The following is an 18,249-nucleotide window of genomic DNA, read 5'->3' as shown; positions in this document are numbered from 1 at the left end:
CTATCATTACTCTACAGTGGTAAAACAGTTTAGAATGGAAGCGTGTGAAAGGGCTCTAAATAGGCTTGTGATTTCAGGTTGGAAAGGTTTGAAACGATTCGATACTCAAACATAGAATACAGGAACTCAGGATAATACGTCATAGTATAGTTCGAACACACGAGAGTTAAATAGAAAAATTCAATTCTGGTTTTGTCGCTATCATTGAAAAATTCCACCACATGCTATTTTCTGCCATATTTTCATGTCATCGGCAATACGTTTTACTGGGGCTTAGGGACAGTGAAACGTCACAGAGTCATCCGGCAGTTGGGTTACTGAATGTCAAACGGTTTAACGATCCTCTTCATGGTCCGGGAAAAACAATGAGAATAAACTAATCGCACGCCATGGACTTGCCCATGCAGTGGGGGCCGCACTCCTTTTCTTGTACGTACTCTTGCTGATACATTTCTGTAATAACGTGGTGTTATACGGTCCTAAATGTAGCCATAGTACATGGGTAAGACGAGAGGATAGTCCACGTTAGATATCAACTGCGAGGTGTGACTTTGACTTTAGCTAGTTGTTCACATCATGTCCGTCTAATTTGAGTTGGCCCCCAGTTATTTGACACAGATCAGTGAACTACACAGATGGAACTCGAAGTTGAACATGGAAAATAACCTATCAGGAAAGCAGACATAGGACAATTTCTTATTAGTTATGCCAAATATCACTAATTGTGAACAACTGTCATATCCTTTGGATTATAGATCGTGTTTTTGGGGAACGGTTAGTGTTGGTACCCTGATGTATCACATTCGAAAATTGCAAACATACTGCGGACGTTAAATATGAGGCTACATAACATTAATTGACTCAGAGTTCGATAAAGACCTTAAAACTGCAGACAATGGGGTTAAAAATCCGGCAACAACTATTTTTCTCTAAACTGTAGGTTGTCAGTCTTATTTTGTTTTTGTGCTATGAGTTTGAAGGTCAAGGCTTCTTCGGGACCGCCATATGTACATTTGCCTCCGCCATGTTTGTCCTTTAAGATTGTTAGCTAGTATTCGTCATAATGAAGACAAATTTCGGAAATCGGTATGTTTATTCGCGCATTGAATTATTGTATTTTTTTAAAATCATATGTTTAACTGCCTGACCATGAATAGCCGTAATAATCACAAGTGTTTTTTAAATGATGACTTAGGGATTAGGTTAATGTATTTGTCTACTTGTTTCTGGTTTTGCTGAACTTCAGCATTGATAGCTTTCGATCTCATTCATCAGTATTAGGCACATTATTTAGTGGGTCTCAACCGAAGTTTCATATCCCATTATAAGATCCATGAGTTCTTAATACCAGAAACTCTGACTGTAAAGTAAATATGGAAATCGTAGCAGTTATTTGAGCCGAGATTAGTCTTAAGATTAGCCCAATCTTTCACAGGCAACATATCTAATATTCACCTACTATCAGTTAAGTGAGGTGTTGTAAAGTCGAAAACACGACAAGGGTTTAGTAACTTGGTGGTTAAATACGTTGTACATTTCAAAGTCTCAGGCAGTCAATCTCATTATTATCCAGGCTTTACTTAAGTCAATCACCCAATACGACGTGTGTTTAGCTTCCTTCGTTCAACTGCTGATGTATATTTTTAAGTTTACATCCGATATGTTTCACATGCACATTGTATATGTGAGTTGTTGGGATTTTTATAAGAGATTTGGAACGCCAATGTAAAAATCTTCGGTAAATGTCCTCAGACTAGCTACTCCCCACCACGTCATAAAGGAGGCAGTGTCAGGCATTATTTACAAATAACCAACCATAGAACCACACTACAACAGCAGATAAGAGACTACCAAAATGAAGATTAAGGTAAGGTTAAACAATTGAAAGGTTAGGAATCAGCCAGAACAAGCCAGAAAATAGAAACCGCGCAATAGTAGTTCTGGATTTAAAAAAGAGATTATATTTGATTGTGCCATTGCGACCGGTTCTAATCTATATCCCTAAATACATATCAGTAATCGTGTGGACTTATGTCAGTAAATGTACACTTCTCAACATGACTATCTAACAGTCACCAACTCGACGCACCAATGTCGTGTCTTCGTTTGGTCGCGTTTAACTTTCTCACAAACTGTTCTTAGTAATCATTGTGGATGGAGACAGTGACGCAGCATTGTGGAACATGTCCTAACCACATTGAGTCGACGAAGGTCTGTGGATTCGTCAGTTAACTTTTCGATTATGCTACTTACTATACTATCACTTGGAGGCTGCCAGCAGCAATGTTTCGAAAACACCTATGATTATTTTCACTAGTTGTGAATGAGTGTCTACTTCGTTACATTGCAATTGGTATCCGAGATGTAACGTTTAGTATGAACGGCTAGTGAAGGGCGAATTAATGAAGTTCTCGCCTTCGGTCGAGACTCAGTCACTTTTCTTAAATAGATCTACCTCTCAATTCATTACAGGTTTTGGAATAATCATTAAAAAAGTATTTATCATATTCAATCCCAAATCTTGAGTGTTTTATGTAAGATTTAGTCGTGTTAGTGCTTGTTTGATGGCCTTCATCTATATAAATCATGAAAATGTTAACAGATCACTTAATCCTTTGGTTTCAATGTAGTTAAAGGATAAATCTAAGTTATCTGACCCAGTAGTTCATAGTTTCTTAGGGGGAATTTATCTTGCACACTGTCCAAACCGTGCTCTTCCTACTTCTACTTGGCCGACGTGCAATGTTTTATGGCGTAGGAGTAGGTTGGAAGAAAGCTAGGGGCGGCTAGACCAAAACGTGGTACAAACCCATGAAGTCACTAACAAGTGGACTGAGCCATGTTGGTAGGTGTAGACTACCTGGTTGGGATCCTCGAGATGATGGCATTCGATGGTTAGAGACCTTGAATGACATGGCTCGAAATCGTTTGTAATGGCGAAGGTGCATCCACTCTTTGTGTTCTGCCAAATTCTAATCTTCTGAATTATTTATTTCCTTTTCTTTTTTCTCTTTCCAAATTTATTTCACTGTATTATACTCCTTGAATAACATTCTCAAACCCCAATCTTTCGGATTACTGCTAATACTCTTACTACTTCTACCACTACGGGGTTTGAATCGACAACTGCATTTCTGTGCTGTGGTATGGCAGCTCGAACTGGTATACGTATGTACGAAGTTCTACGTTGTGATTATCTTCTACTTAGATAGCCGATTATCACTAGCTCGTCACTGGCTTTAAGCCTAGTATCTGTATCTTGTAAAAACGAGTCATACTAATGAGAACATGTTTAGCGTCAGTAGTGTAACACTTGTGACCCTTTGGGTCCGCGTCAACTGTCTCCACAGAAAAAAGTCATCCAGTTTTGACTACAAGCCTGTTTGTTTTTATGATAAAGAGCAGGTACATAGGTACATGCCCTGGTACGGCCGAGAGTGGGGAGAGTCCGCTCTCCCTCTCCAAATGCTCTCATATGGCCAGCGAATATATAGCCTCTGCCAGGGAAGTCCTACTCACTGCCTTCTCGTGGCGGGGGTGTTGTTCACAAAAGTGAGAGGACGAAAAGCGAATGTCCGGCGCTTTAACCGGGTTGGTGGACAAGGCGAGTCCACCTAGGGGAGTTGGAAAACCCTGATTCCAAACCAATGGTGCACATGGGCTCCAGTATCCTGAGGGAACAAATGGCGTACGAATCAATCATTGACCACCGGCTACCATGGGACTGCATCTCCTCACGATGCTCCACTGCCTTGTGGGTTAGACCTTTACGTCAAAGGCTCGGAGTGTGGCCCCCTAAGAAAACCACCTTCGGTTTGGTCACCTGGGCAGTATCACAGCCCTTACTCAAATCGAATGAGATTTGTGAGGCGCATATGTATCTAGTGCTTTTTTGTACCAATATTTATGTCGCATAACTGTTCATAGTTAGGATGTTTATGATAAATGCTATGCTTGAGTACCAGCGAACGAAAATTATACGAAACAGTTGAGCTTAGGTGAATGCACTATGGGTTTGTATACTAGAATTCAGGTTTTGGATAGATCACCCAAACACCTTGTCACTAAGCATGTGTGGATTACAGAAGATCGGTCTTGGTAACCAAGTGTTCCAATGATTTAGGTGTTTCAATTGCTTTCTAACTCCATTAATCGTTACACTATTAAGTTGACTCATCCTATTTTCGTTACGTCAGTCTATTTTACCATCGTTTGACTTTTGGATTATATCTTAACATTTTAGCTAAGACTGGTTTCTTTGTGGTACGTGTTATTTAAATTCTTATTTCCAACTTACAAATGCGGCTAATGTGATTTTCATTCAAACTTCGACGCGCTAAACGTTAACGTTACATTAAACAGCAATAATTCATTTCTTCGAATATTAAAAGAAATTTTCACGGTAAGTGTTTTTCACAAATGTTGGCTCACATTCTTTCTGTGTTGAGGGTACCTCAAAGTAAATTATTATTTCGTCAATATATGGACTAACAGGTTTATGTGCTGTGCTATCAGCACAAAAAAAACTATTCAACGCCGAATTTGTCAATCTGATCCCATTCACTGAGGTAGCAGTGTTTTTACAGTGGTCATTACAGGCCTCACATGATAAGTTGGAGATCAGATCAAATTGACTTGATAATATATTACGTAGCTGCTGTCCTATTATAGATATTTAGGTGAATGTGATGTTAGTGTTACTTTAATGGGTAGTCAACAACGATATCTGGTTAGATATTAATGTTCCATTCACCATACTTTCCGATAAACGTCAAGGTCAGACAATACTTCCGACCATCTTTTCTTCGCTGGGCTGTACCAAGTGTTGGTATGGTGATACTAATGAGCTCACTTCCATCCCATTCCCACTCACCAATTTAATCTTCATAAAAATGGTATTTTATTTTAATCTAAAGTTAAGTAATGTACATAAATCGTTCATATTCATAGTTCAGTGTTACCGTCGGTTTATCGTGGCTTTTTTGTCACTACTGAATTAAGTCAAATTCTTTACAGTACAGAAAAATTAATTTCCTCAACAATTTATTGGATCAAAAAAGTGAAATTTTTTAAAAATGTAAATCTTTGCACAGATATGCAACCACACTGGCCTATCATTGCAGCGATGTCAGGTCATCCGACCATTGCTAATGGCTCAGCAATATCCATTGACCGTCATGTTTCTGGTCCGATGGATTCTAGCAGTATGCTTATTGGTGCACTTACGCCTGGTTATGTACGACCGACTCTCTCTTCCAATGTTTTACCTGGCTCATCAATCCCTTCAGCACCTGGTGGATTCAGTCCTCATCACAGTTTGGCTTACCCTTTCCCCCATTCATTCTCTGTTGGTACCAACCAGTCGCTTGAACCTGCTATTACTGGGCGTCAATTTCCCAATGCTTCCATAAATCCTTCTTACCACCTACAACAGTTCCAACAATCGGCTTCCCAGCCCTTACCCTTGCCTCATCCACCTGTTCCATATGGCCAGTCGTTGTCTTACTTAGCACCTTCCCTAGTAACAGCTATGGGTAATGGCAACCTTGGTCACATACATCAAACTTATGCAAATGTACCATCACAGACACCGATGGCAGTTAATATGACAGCACACTGCCGTACATTTGATTCTTTAAAGCACTTTGGTTCTGTTCCTCAAACACAGGTGAGTTTCTTATTTTTGGGCCATGATTAATGACTTTCCTCTCCTAGTTACATTGTTCTATAAAAAGCCCACCGAAAATGATTTCTTCGGGGAAATGCAATTTTATCTTTGATGACTTAAACCTGTACACTTTTGTGTACATTGTTTTAAATTAATATATTCACTCATCTGATGCAAAATTCCAAAGATTATGTTTCATTTCCCATATCTAGTGATTTGTACTGTGACTCATCTCAATGTTTCACGTCAATTTTACGAGTTTGCAAGTTATCTCAACCTGTTAAGCAAATTTGTGTTAGATGTTTATTACATAAATGTAGGAACAGGCTAACTGTATGTGTCTAAGATTATGTCGGTGTGTGTGTTTAACATGTTTAACTTAATTGGCTTCTGAAACATCTCGCTTTGTAATATTTCATTCCGACTCAATGATCGTGATGTGTCCTGATAAGATAGCGATGATGATAAACCCATGTTTTCGCTAACGAATGCCTGAGAAGGATAAATATACAGAAAAGATCGCTGATAAGAAACATCGACGGGTGAATAGAAGACCTCATGTTGACCATCGGGTAAATAAATGAGAAACTCGCGTTTAAAGATAGTTAACAGTACTCATCAATATACCATCCAAAATTTGTGGAAATCTTCCATGAATTGATTATTTATCACTAAATTTAAAGTAACCTCACATAGTTTAAAGTTTACAATTAACAGCCAGTTAGTAGCAATAATTTGTCACATAATTTGAAGAATACCTGTCGAGTCTAGTTTAGAACACAATTACTGATCAAAGTTTGTATCAGGACTTGTTGAACCGGTGTCTTAGTAGTTGGATCAATTGATATTCAACCATTAAGTCACACTTCCTAGCCCCACTTACGTTTGTGTGGAAAACAGAGTCGCACAACTAACACTCATACAAAGTGTATGACTTAAAACCAAGTACATAAACATGTACCTGTCGAGTCGTGTTAACTAGTCATTGAGGGGATACACTGATAGATAGTTTACCTGATATTTAGATCATGAAAAGATAATTTTTAGCCTGTCTACCCTACTGAAATTACCCAATTTGGCTGTATTTCATCTCAATTTATCCAATTCGTGATGCTGTAATGAAGCTATGAAAAAAGTTGGAGTTTATTTCGTAGACCTGTGTTCTAAATCACATTCAATTTTCTTTCAACTTATTAGCTAAAGGTATATTTTAAAATTTGGGTCCTGTATTAGTATAATTCATTGTTAAATGAATTGTATTGAAAATTCATCTATAATTTTTTGGGTTCTCCTATAGCATGGTCGTCGGAATAAATCAACTGTCACTTCCAAGACCAATCTATATATAAGTGGATTAAGCGAATCTGATACAGATGATACAGTTCGTTCACTTGTTGAAAACATTGTTCAGCCCAAATCTTGCAAAGCAATGGTTGTCAACGGAAGATGCAGAGGTTAGTAGTTTTTAACTAAAATGTCATATATTGATGGTTTGTGAAATTTTAGTGTAGCAGTCATCATAGATGTTGCTACAGGTATTTTTTAGTATTTCGATTTTTTCTTACTTCAGAGCATGTCGGGTTTTATTCATGTGAATTGTGGACACTCAAAACAGTTTTCTGCAGTGTATTGGGGAGACAAGGTGTTGATGAAAATCGTAGTGGTTCTGAAATTCCACTATATTCGATTAGTTAACGTTAGAATCCTAGGAATATAACTTTCTATGAACCACTTTATTCCTAATCACTGGAGTTAATGTGATACTGTGTAATAAGAATAACTAAACCACGACAAAGCATTGTTCACGATTCATGAATAGTAACAATTTACTTAAATAGGCTTATGTGATTTCACATGTTTATACATATATTGGATTAGTGGTTTCCTCGGTAATGCCAGACATATACAAGTATTTGAGTAAAGTTAGATAATCAGATATCCTTCATGAGTCGTTATGTGGCGCATATGTATTTGATACCCCTTTGTGCCAATATTTATGTATTCAAATAAATAAATAAATCATGAGTTGTAGTACTTATTGTCAAGTATGGTTTTAGACCATGTCACCGAGCATCTGAATGTGAATTGATGGTAATCAGTCTGGTTATGTGTCAATGTTAGTTTTATTTTAGTTTTTCATTGTTCTGATATATCATCTTTAGTATAATTATGCATTATTTCCATTTACCGTGGAACCGCTTTTTGTGATGATCAGTTAATCGGTCATACGTACCGTAGAACTTGGCACATATATCACTCGGTTTAAGTTGTTACACATAAGCACAGTGAGATGCTAGAGTAGTAGAAATGATAGCCTAATATTAATGGCAGTAGGGAAGATTAAACATAGAAAATGTGATCCGTGAAGCAAATATGAATTCGTCGGATAAAAAACTTTTAGAAACTGAAGAACAAAGTGAAGACAGTGAATGCATCTTCACTGTGAAAATCCCGATTTATGTTACCCAGCGTCTCTAACCATTGGTTACGATAATCTATCTGTCATCATCCAAGTAGTCTGGATCTACCTACATGGCTCAGTCCAAAAATCAGGGACTTCAGAGAATAGTGCTATATCCTGATTTAGTAACTACTAACTTCCAATCCTCTACGTCATCCTCGAATTAAATGGTGGTGGGATATACTTAATTTGTTATAATGGAATAATAAGATTCTCTTCTCGAACTTTTTAGGTTCAGGTTTTATTGATTGCGCTTCTGAAGAGGATGCAGAAAAAGCGAAAGCACATATTTTAGAATGTGCCAGAACTAATGGACGCAAATTATCAGTGAAATATGCATATGAGAATGAAAAAGATGCTCTTAATGTTTATGTACGCAATCTTCCACGTGAAGGTTTTTCAAAAGAGATGTTGGAAAGTTTGTTTCAAAAATTTGGTCATGTTACATCAGTTAAACTTCTTGAAACAGTTACTGGATTTACAGGTAGGTAGCACTTTTTTGTCAACTTTTAACCGAGTTTGTGCGAGTATAATGTATCATGCGTACATAACTTTATGGTTATTGTTTGGCAATACTGATTAAGTACTATCTTCACTGTCTTGTTACGTTAATCATTTCCTTAATGATTATAAACTGTAATTTATCATATTATACCAGATTTAAGTAATATTGTGGTGTGTGCTACTTATGTTGATAGACATAAGTCTTCTCAATTTGAGTGTTCATTCACTACGTTTGGTGTCGCTCCAAAAGGAGAAATGGAGATGTTCAAGTTCTGCGGACGGCGTTGTGGAGTCGGTAGGGGAGGCACTAGTTGGGGCGGTCTGGTGCAAGAAGGTGGCTCTGAGTTGATTTTTCTGGAGAGGCGGCGTTGGCTGTGGCGGTCACTGTCGACATAGAGGAGTGGGATGTTCGGTCGCTGGATGGACATCGGATTTAGATGGCCACGGCAGGTCAAAGTTGCTACTGAGGTCAGCGCGCCGGTGGACTCGACATTTTGGCGGGAAGCGTGGCTTAGACTGTGGAAAAGAAGGAAATAGCACGGCGAGCAGAACAACCACACGAGCGACCGTTTGAACGGGGAACGGGTGTAATGTATGCTACTTATGTCTGCCGACATAAGTAGTGTGTAACACCAGTCAGAAGTGGAATGCCTACGAGCAGAAGGTTGAGAAGATTGAAATGCAGAGAAGAGAAAAGGAAACTTATAACAATCAATGTAACAACAAGAATAAAGAAATAATGAAGCTTGTCAGAGATAAATCAAAGATGTGAAAATTAGGTATTTAATGAATTATTTCCACATTTTGCTAAACTACTGTGTAATTGTGCACTTAGCAATAAAATTAGTCTTCCCCACCTAAGCATTCTTTCACTATAATATAATATTGTGATTGCCTTCATTCTGCTTTAAACATTGTATTTATTTTGTTGAGATTTACTTGAAAGTTTTTTATTTAAATCTAACTAGATAAAAATAAGATTATCATCACTACAACAAGCACCGACAAATTTATCTGTTAAAGGTTCTTGTGATTTACAGTAAGATGAAGAAATACTATTCTGTTTAGTATGTGAAGCGGTCTACGAATGGTAAAAATACTCGACTTTTTGGCTACCAAGTTGTAGGTTTGAACCCCGACTCAGTTCGATGTGAACAGTTGTGGTATCTCACTGGTCCTCACACACAAAACTATGTGTCAAAGCTTAGTAAACGAATATGTTCATGTTTAATTACCTAATCACATTAATATGCAGGACTATTTTTAAAAAAAAAAACTCAATCTATCTGGGGAAACGAATTAATCGCATATTTTCTCAGCATTTCAATTATGAAGCAGTTTCGTCATTTTTAAGAAAAGTTCTAGTTGAGATACTATGGTATTTTAGTATTACTGGTGATCCATATGAATGTATTGACTTTTCGTAGTACTACTAATCATCTATACTAGTATTGCATGTTCATGTTTCATTTTGTTAAGTTTTGAACGTGTCTCTTTCCAAGACGAAACGGCCGTCCAGTGCTTCCAGATTTTCCATGGTGGTCTAGCTTCAATTGACTCATGATTTCAACTACGATAATTATCAATTGTTCAAATTTTAAAGCTTCACTTTTACATCACCATCCAGACATCGTTTATACTTCATATTTTGAATTATTAAGTTTTACTTGTGTTTAAAATTCATACAGTAATTTAGCCAGTTTATAAAAAAATAATGGTGCATTTTACTTACATCTACTTGTGTTAAGGTGCTGACTGATAGTTTCCTATCAATGTATTTTCTTTCTACTTTTTTTGTTAACAAGCATGCATAATGAATCTTGTATGCAATTTATTAACGTACTAATTATTATATATAAATCCAATGTATTGATCTATATACACTGTTTTTTATCAACGAGTAATTGCTTAAAGGTGTGTCTTCATCTGTTTGATTTAAGCTCATTTAACTCAAAAGTTGACTAGTTTTTTTTTTCAATAAATGTCCAAGCATTCACTTTTTTTCGATTTTTTCAGGAATCGGTTTTGTTCGTTTTGCCACAGCTGAACAAGCGGAAAAAGCAGTTGAACAAATGAATGAAGCAAAACATATTGTTCGAGGTGGGGATAAACCCATAACTTGTAAACTGGCTGATAAAGCAGATCCTAGACGACGTAATGCTGCTCCTAGTGCACAAGCGTTTGTTGCCGCTGCTGGATTACATCCACAAATACCTGTTGCTAATAATTTAACGCGTACAGCTCAAGGTCTCTCTAATCTTGCTTCTCTTCAAGCTTTAGGTCAGGCTCAACAATCTACCTTTACTCCTCAATTTCCTCTAACTGCACAGTTAGTGCAACCTTTGCATCAGACTCCTGTTGTTGTTCCAAATATGCATTCATCTTCAATATCCTCACAAAACCGTAATATTTTATTACCATCAAGTAAGTTCCACCTGTTGCGTAACAATCTACTTTAGTCATTTTCTTGTCACATCAACCTTAAAGTGGAACTCATTCCATTTTTTTATTCTCAAACATAATCCCTGTTTCCTTTTTTCTCAAATATTTTGTGTTAATTTAAATTTTCCATTGCAGCATTATTGCAGAATGGTCCATGTTGTGGTAGTACAGCTGTCCCAGTTTCATTCCCTTCCATTGGAACGAATGGGGGTAATGGTCAGTCGACTATTTCTACTAGTTCTTACAGAGCTAACTTAGTCGGGATACCTCAAGGTCAAATGCCTTCTGGGGCTCAACCAAATCAAGGAACGGCAATTGTTGCTGGATATGCTGATTATCCCTTCAGTCGTTCCAAATCATGTGTCAATGTTCAATCCGGAAACTTCTCAGCTAACAATCTCCCTGTTTATACGGCAAATGGTAACTCCTCTCAATCCACTCATAGTGCTTTCCAATCAGTTGCATTTGGAACTCCTACAACTTCTAATTATCAGGGAGGATTATCGTATGTTCATCATCAACAACAGTCACAACCGACACCTGTAAATATTATTTCTTATAATCTTGTTTTTAACCTACTTTGTTTATGTTGTTTTCTGATACTCGAAATACTGGTATAGCTCCAGTGAACTTCTGAAGTAGAATATTACAGCTGTAATATTACAGTTTAGTATTTCACGTTAATGAGGATTTACAAGTTCGGTTACATCCTAGCAGTGTTCTGGCAAAACATTATTGAATACTATAACCGAAGTTATAAAGATATCACGAAATTATATTTATTATTGAATACTGTCTACATGTGGGAAAGACTGGAATAGTAATTCCTCTTTGTAATATAACACAACAATCTATTCATTGCGTTTGGCCTTACGCACTTATGCGGATCCTTTACAAGCTAATGACCAGTCACGCTTTCAAATCATCTAACGGGTTCTGCCAGATTCATTAAACTTAACAACTATGAATCTATCTTGTTTCTTTTTTAGTGTTATTCACTTATTTACTTTCGCCTGTTACTCCCAATGGAGCATAGGCCGCCGACCAGCATTCTTCAACTCACTCTGTCGTGGGCCTTCTTTTCTAGTTCTATCCAGTTCTTGTTCATTCTTCTCATGTCTGTCTCTATTTCTCGGCGTAATGTGTTCTTTGGTCTTCCTCTTCTCCTTTGACCTTCAGGATTCCATATGAGGGCTTGTCTTGTGACACAATTAGGTGATTTCCTCAAGGTGTGCCCAATCCACTTCCAGTGCTTCTTCCTGATTTCTTCATCCGCTGGAATCTGTTTTGTTGCCTCCCACAGTAACTTGTTGCTGATAGTGTCTGGCCAACGGATCCGAAGTATTTTGCGTAGACAACTGTTAATAAACACTTGTATCTTCTGGATAATGGCTTTCGTAGTTCTCCACGTCTCCGCCCCATACAGTAGAACTGTCTTGACATTTGTATTGGAAATTCTAACCTTGGTGTTGGTTGACAATTGTTTTGAGCTCCAGATGTTCCTCAGTTGTATATATGCTGCTCTTGCTTTGCCGATCCTCGCCCTCACATCTGCATCTGATCCACTGTGTTCATCAATGATGCTGCCCAGATATGTAAAGGTTTCCACATCCTCCAAAGCTTCTCCGTCAAGTGTTATTCGATTGATGCATGTTGTATTGTATCAGAGAGTCTTGCTTTTCCCTTTGTTTATATTGAGACCTACTGATGCTGAGGCTGCTGCTACACTGGTCGTTTTCTCCTGCATTTGTTGTTGCGTTTGTGATAGAAGAGCCAGATCATCCGCGAAGTCTAAATCGTCAAGCTGCATCCTGCCTGTCCACTGTATCCCGTGCTTTCCTCCAGATGTTGACGTCTTCATGATCCAGTCGATGACCAGGAGAAAGAGAAAGGGTGAGAGTAAGCAACCTTGTCTGACGCCGGTCTTTACTTCGAACGAGTCTGTCAACTGTCCACCATGTACGACTTTGCAGTTTAGTCCATCATAGGAGTTCCGTATGATATTGACTATCTTCTCAGGCACGCCGTAGTGTCGAAGAAGCCTCCATATTGTTGTCCTGTTCACGCCATCAAATGCCTTCTCGTAGTCAATGAATTTGATGTAGAGTGATGAATTCCATTCGATTGATTGTTCCACAATAATACGTAGAGTTGCGATTTGGTCTGTACACGATCTATCCTTACGGAATCCAGCTTGTTGATCTCGAAGTTGAGCGTCCACGGAATCCTTCATCCTGTTTAACAATACTCTGTTGAAGACTTTTCCTGGTATTGAGAGAAGAGTGATGCCCCTGTAGTTGTCGCACTTGCTCAGATCGCCTTTCTTTGGTATCTTGATCAGAAGTCCTTTTTTCCAGTCTATTGGTACTTGTTCTTCGTCCCAAATCTTACTGAAGAGGGTGTGGAGTATCTTTGCAGGTGCTGCTACATTTGCTTTCAGTACCTTTGCCGGGATGTTGTCTGGTCCCACTGCTTTGCCGCTCTTGGTTTGTCTAATGGCCATGCTGATCTCTTCAATTGTTGGTGGGCCGACATCGATTGGGAGGTCTGTGGGTGCTGCTTCGATGTTGGGTGGGTTCAGTGGAGCTGGTCGATTCAAGAGTTCTTTGAAGTGTTCTACCCACCTGTTTCGTTGTTCTTCAATGTCGGTGATTACTTTGCCTTCCTTGCTTTTCACTGGTCTTTCTGGCTTACGGTAATTTCCTGCAGGCTTCTTTGTTGTGTTATACAGTTGTCTCATGTTTCCCTCTCTTGCAGCCTTTTCCGCTGTCATTGCTAAATCTTCCACATATTTACGTTTGTCGGTTCTGATGCTCCTCTTCACTTGCTTGTTTGCTTCTGTGTATTCTGCTTGTTCGGCTGGTGTTGATTGCTGCCTTCTTGTTCCTCCTTTCTTCAATTTTATCCAGTGTACCGACAGTGATCCATTCCTTGTGATGGTGCTTCTTTTGGCCCAGAACCTCCTGACATGTTGAGACGAGTGCCTCCTTGATACCTTTCCAGTTGCTCTCCACGGTAGTTCCTTCTCCATTGAGTAGATCATGAAAGGCCTGGAACCTGCTGCTGAGGGCTATGTTGAATTTGTTGAGTTTGGCCGTATTAAACTTTTGAGATGTTGACTGCGCCGTTGTCCAGTGCTTCTTAAGTTTTAGTTTCATCTTGACGACCAGCAAATGATGATCGGATGCTATATCAGCTCCTCTCCCGGTTCTCACATCCTCCATCATCCTCCTGAACTTTTTTTATTGATGCAGATTTGGTCGATTTGATTCTGTGTAGTGTGATCCGGTGAAATCCAAGTGGCTTTGTGTATGTTTTTGTGTGGGAATATGGTGCCACCTATGATCAGTTTATTGAAGGCACATAGGTTTGCAAATCTCTCACCATTTTCGTTCCTTTCTCCCAGTCCATGTCGTCCCATGACGTCTTCGTATCCAGTGTTGTCCACTCCAACCTTGGCACTGAGATCTCCCATCAGAATTGTCAGGTCTTTGGTTGGGCACTTCTCGAAGATTGACTGCAGCCTATCATAGAATTGGTCTTTAGCTTCTTCATCGTAGTCGTTGGTCGGCGCATAACATTGGATGACGTTCATTGTAATGCCCTCTCTCTTTGTTTTAAAGGAGGCTTTGATGATCCTTGGTCCATGAGATTCCCATCCAATAAGTGCATTTTGTGCTTTTCTGGACAGCATCAATGCCACTCATTGTGTATGTGGGGCATTTTCTTCTTCATGACTGGAGTATAACAGCAGTTCCCCTGAAGCTAGTCGTTGTTGTCCAACCTGCGTCCAATGTGTTTCACTGATTCCAAGCACTTCCAGGTTGTATTTCCTCATTTCCGCAGCAATTTGGAAGACTCTTCCGGTCTCCCACATTGTCCGGACATTCCATGTACCTATAAAAATTGTCGGTTGTAAGAAGGTGTATCAGCCTCATGACTTCCGAAGGAACTCGGCTTTCATCATGAGACGTCATAATTATTCCTTCTACTCCCAGGGCAGAGTTTGAATGGTTTGAATGATTTTTTCTGGTTAGCGTTTTTTTAGCGAGTTGGTTTTCTACGGGATGGGGTTGCTAACCCCATGCCCAACCCTCCTCCTTTACCCGGGCTTGGGAACGGCAGTAACCCCCGGAGGAGCTACAGGCGGAGTTAGTGTTATTCAAGCTGGGATTAATTAAAACGTATACCAAGTTTTCAGCTTCATGGTTACAATATTTAATTCGTTGTCATTGTTTTATCGATTCAGATCATACACTGTTTTGGTTGGTCGAGTGTCGTCTCATGTCACATTGATTTCATCGAAGACTTGGAAGCACTAGATGGCCAATTCATCCTAATATAGGACTCCTCATCCCTGTACTTACATATTGCTATGTTTCATGAGACATTATTATTACTACCTCTACTACTAACACTTGCGGTTGTAGGAATTATCATTACTCCTGGTTATGAGATAAATTGTGTGTGTAGTAGCTCTATCCACACAATTTTTTCTATCACCTCAATTATCATCTAGTCTTTTACGGGAGTACATTGCCAACATAATCTTTTATTCGGTTTATAGTTGTTGTAGTAGTTTTCTAAACTTTGATTTTGAGTCTTTATTTGAATACTTTTTTAGAGTGTTCCTGGAGCTGCAGTTGCAAGCAATTCTCAAATGGTTATTTTGGCTCAGACCCCTATTAATTGTCTTTATCAATCATCAAATGGATCCACGTCAGCCGCTTATCCATCAGGTGTTTCATCAACTAGTGGTCATCAGAAGCAACCACTTCTTTCCTCTAATAACACTCCCATTGCTTGTCAGGTGCAAAATATACCATGTAATTCGTGTCCAGTTTCAGAAACAACTACAAATCCAAATTCTGTTGGTTTAATTACCTCTGAATTTCAAATGATGACTTTTGGTTCAAATAGCATGACTAACGCTTCATCATCTCATTCAAACTTGGTGACTGATATTTCTTCTTGCGAAACACAAGAATGGTCAAATGTTGGTAACCAAAAACTATGTTCTTTGAATTCTGTCAACACTTCAGAGAGTGACTTAGCTTATCAAACATCATCTGTTCTTCAAAATTCACACGAGTTAACTTCAAGCGATGGGAATGTTGTTTATACTACTACTGCTACTCAAAATACTATTACTGTGTCTAACACAGCAGAACAAAATGATACTCAATGTTGCTCAAATCCTGTGCAAGAAAAAATTAGTTCTTCAGATCTTACTAACTTATCGGGTTTGTCCAATGAAGAATTTAATGTAATCACTTCACCTAATCCTTCTAATCATTCTTCCGTTTCAAATTCTACTTATTTAACGGGGAACCATCATTTCTCTTCGTCTAATCTAGAAGTTAATGGTTCATCGAATTCTGCTGACTATCAGTCAAGTGCTTCATCATCACAAAGAAAAAATAAAATAACGGACAAACATCGAGATTCATCATCGTCAAATTCAACCGTTTGTAGTAGTCATTGTAATGAGGTGGTCAGTTTAAATGATACCAAATCAGCATCATCATCTATACAACAGTTGAATAGACGAAAGAAAAATCCTTATTCATCTAGTATTAGTAGTCATAAACATCATTCAAGATCTCCGTCGAAGAAAAAGAGTTCACCTGTTAGCAGTAGTACCGAAGTTCGTATGCCAACTAGTTGCACGATTTTAAACCCATCGTCTCCTTAAGTAGAGACATAACTTACGTCTATTATTGTTTTTTTTTAAATCAAAAAACCCCTACACACAGTTGTTGATCAACTAAAATGGATTTACAATTTACATGCGTGGCCAATTCTCGCATTCAAAACTAAATTTTCGTTTTAGGTACCAAACAAAAAATAATAAATGAAAGTGTACATATATCTCACCCTTTTTTAAACCACTCTGTAAATGACTTTACAATCAATGTTGTGTTTTGTGATTTCTTGCTCCCTTCCCCGCCTGTCTGTCGTTTTATTCTTTCCTACTTCTCTTTTCTGCTTAGGACACTTTATCACTTTTCTTTTAGGGTCAACAGATTATTGTGTGTATGTTTGTATTATGTATGGGATGTGCAGAAAAAAGAAAACCCGTTGGAAAAGTGATGCTCAACTAGGAATCAGCCCGACAATTTGACCAAATAATCAATTTAGAAAACTGAGTGTTACTTGTGTATCTTACTTAGTTTATGAAGAAAAAACAACTTCGCACACATTTTCTTTGTACTTTCGGTCGAAATATTGGCTTTCTTGATTTTGTGTGGAGTGCTGCAAAACAATATCCAAGGTAAAAGTTGAAGGGGTTGTGTGACAATATTATAAGTTTTTTTTACAAAAATGTTCGCTGCTGACCTTATTTACTTACTTCTGTTTTCTTGTTACTAGAAAATTTCAGTGAGTTTTTGTTCTAAATAGGGTCGTTCAACAAAAGTGTGTCTCATCGACATTCAAAATTCCTATTTAAAGTTTAGGCTTACAAATAGTGTCTAACATGTGTGTTCAGGTCCACTAATGATATGTAGATTAGAATTCCCATAATACTAGTTCACCAAATACATTCATTTGAAAATATTCGTATCCTAGGGCTAATTGTAAACAAACAGGTTCAGTAAACTAACAATATGTAGAGTATTTGTATCGATCATAGTGTTCACTGCATTACGTATATTTTCGATTCAGATACTTCCCAGTACATTATGAAGAAGCGGTAGCACATAGGATAATACTGGTGTATAAGTATAGCCTAATATTGTAACAGTTTTGTCCCGTTTAGATACTTACGTGACGGTGTACACCGCTGAAACCGACAGGTGTTTTTCACTTTGAAGTTCCCTGATTCTCTACAGATTATTGGTTCACTTATCAAGACTCTGGAATCCCATTACATCTGCTCTGTAATACGCTTAGAAAATTGAAATGCAACTCCGCTGAATTAATATGGGGAACCAGCACAGGTCGTCCTTCGATTCTTCACAATCTCGTTTTCAGTTTAAGTGGGAAAGAAGCACTTTGGATCCTTGCTTATAGTCTCTCATGCTCCACCAAACTATGGTGCAGGTCGCCTACTCTTTATCGTTTTTGTTGATCTGGCAACCACAGATTTCACCTCAGTAGTGGACCAGAATAGGCTATATGTAAATCACGTTTGAAGTGTATTAATAGGAGTCTAAGGCACCTTCCTACTAAG

General features: G+C 38.3%; 1 protein-coding gene across 1 annotated transcript; it reads left to right on the top strand.

The window, feature by feature from the left end:
* The first annotated feature begins 1,037 nt into the window (after positions 1–1,037).
* Smp_082280 (putative single-stranded DNA-binding protein mssp-1) lies at positions 1,038–16,781 on the top strand. Its single transcript, XM_018798213.1, has 8 exons — positions 1,038–1,086; positions 4,244–4,402; positions 5,094–5,668; positions 6,966–7,122; positions 8,362–8,613; positions 10,650–11,057; positions 11,211–11,617; positions 15,700–16,781. The coding sequence occupies exons 3-8, from the start codon at positions 5,096–5,098 to the stop codon at positions 16,768–16,770; spliced, it is 2,868 nt and encodes a 955-aa protein (XP_018653177.1). The 5' UTR covers positions 1,038–1,086; positions 4,244–4,402; positions 5,094–5,095; the 3' UTR covers positions 16,771–16,781.
* Positions 16,782–18,249: the final 1,468 nt, after the last annotated feature.

Source organism: Schistosoma mansoni, chromosome 6 (assembly GCF_000237925.1).
Source record: "Schistosoma mansoni strain Puerto Rico chromosome 6, complete genome".
Classification (NCBI taxonomy): domain Eukaryota; kingdom Metazoa; phylum Platyhelminthes; class Trematoda; order Strigeidida; family Schistosomatidae; genus Schistosoma; species Schistosoma mansoni.
This window is presented reverse-complemented; position numbering and strand designations above follow the sequence as displayed.

What these genes read in the sequence shown, in the direction of transcription:
- Smp_082280 (XM_018798213.1), top strand. Translation starts at nt 5,096, where the DNA reads ATGCAACCACACTGGCCTATCATTGCAGCGATGTCAGGTCATCCGACC. An exon ending in AACAGTTACTGGATTTACAG is followed by an intron (nt 8,614 to 10,649) that starts GTAGGTAGCACT and finishes CGATTTTTTCAG; the next exon opens with GAATCGGTTTTGTTCGTTTT. An exon ending in TAATATTTTATTACCATCAA is followed by an intron (nt 11,058 to 11,210) that starts GTAAGTTCCACC and finishes TTTCCATTGCAG; the next exon opens with CATTATTGCAGAATGGTCCA.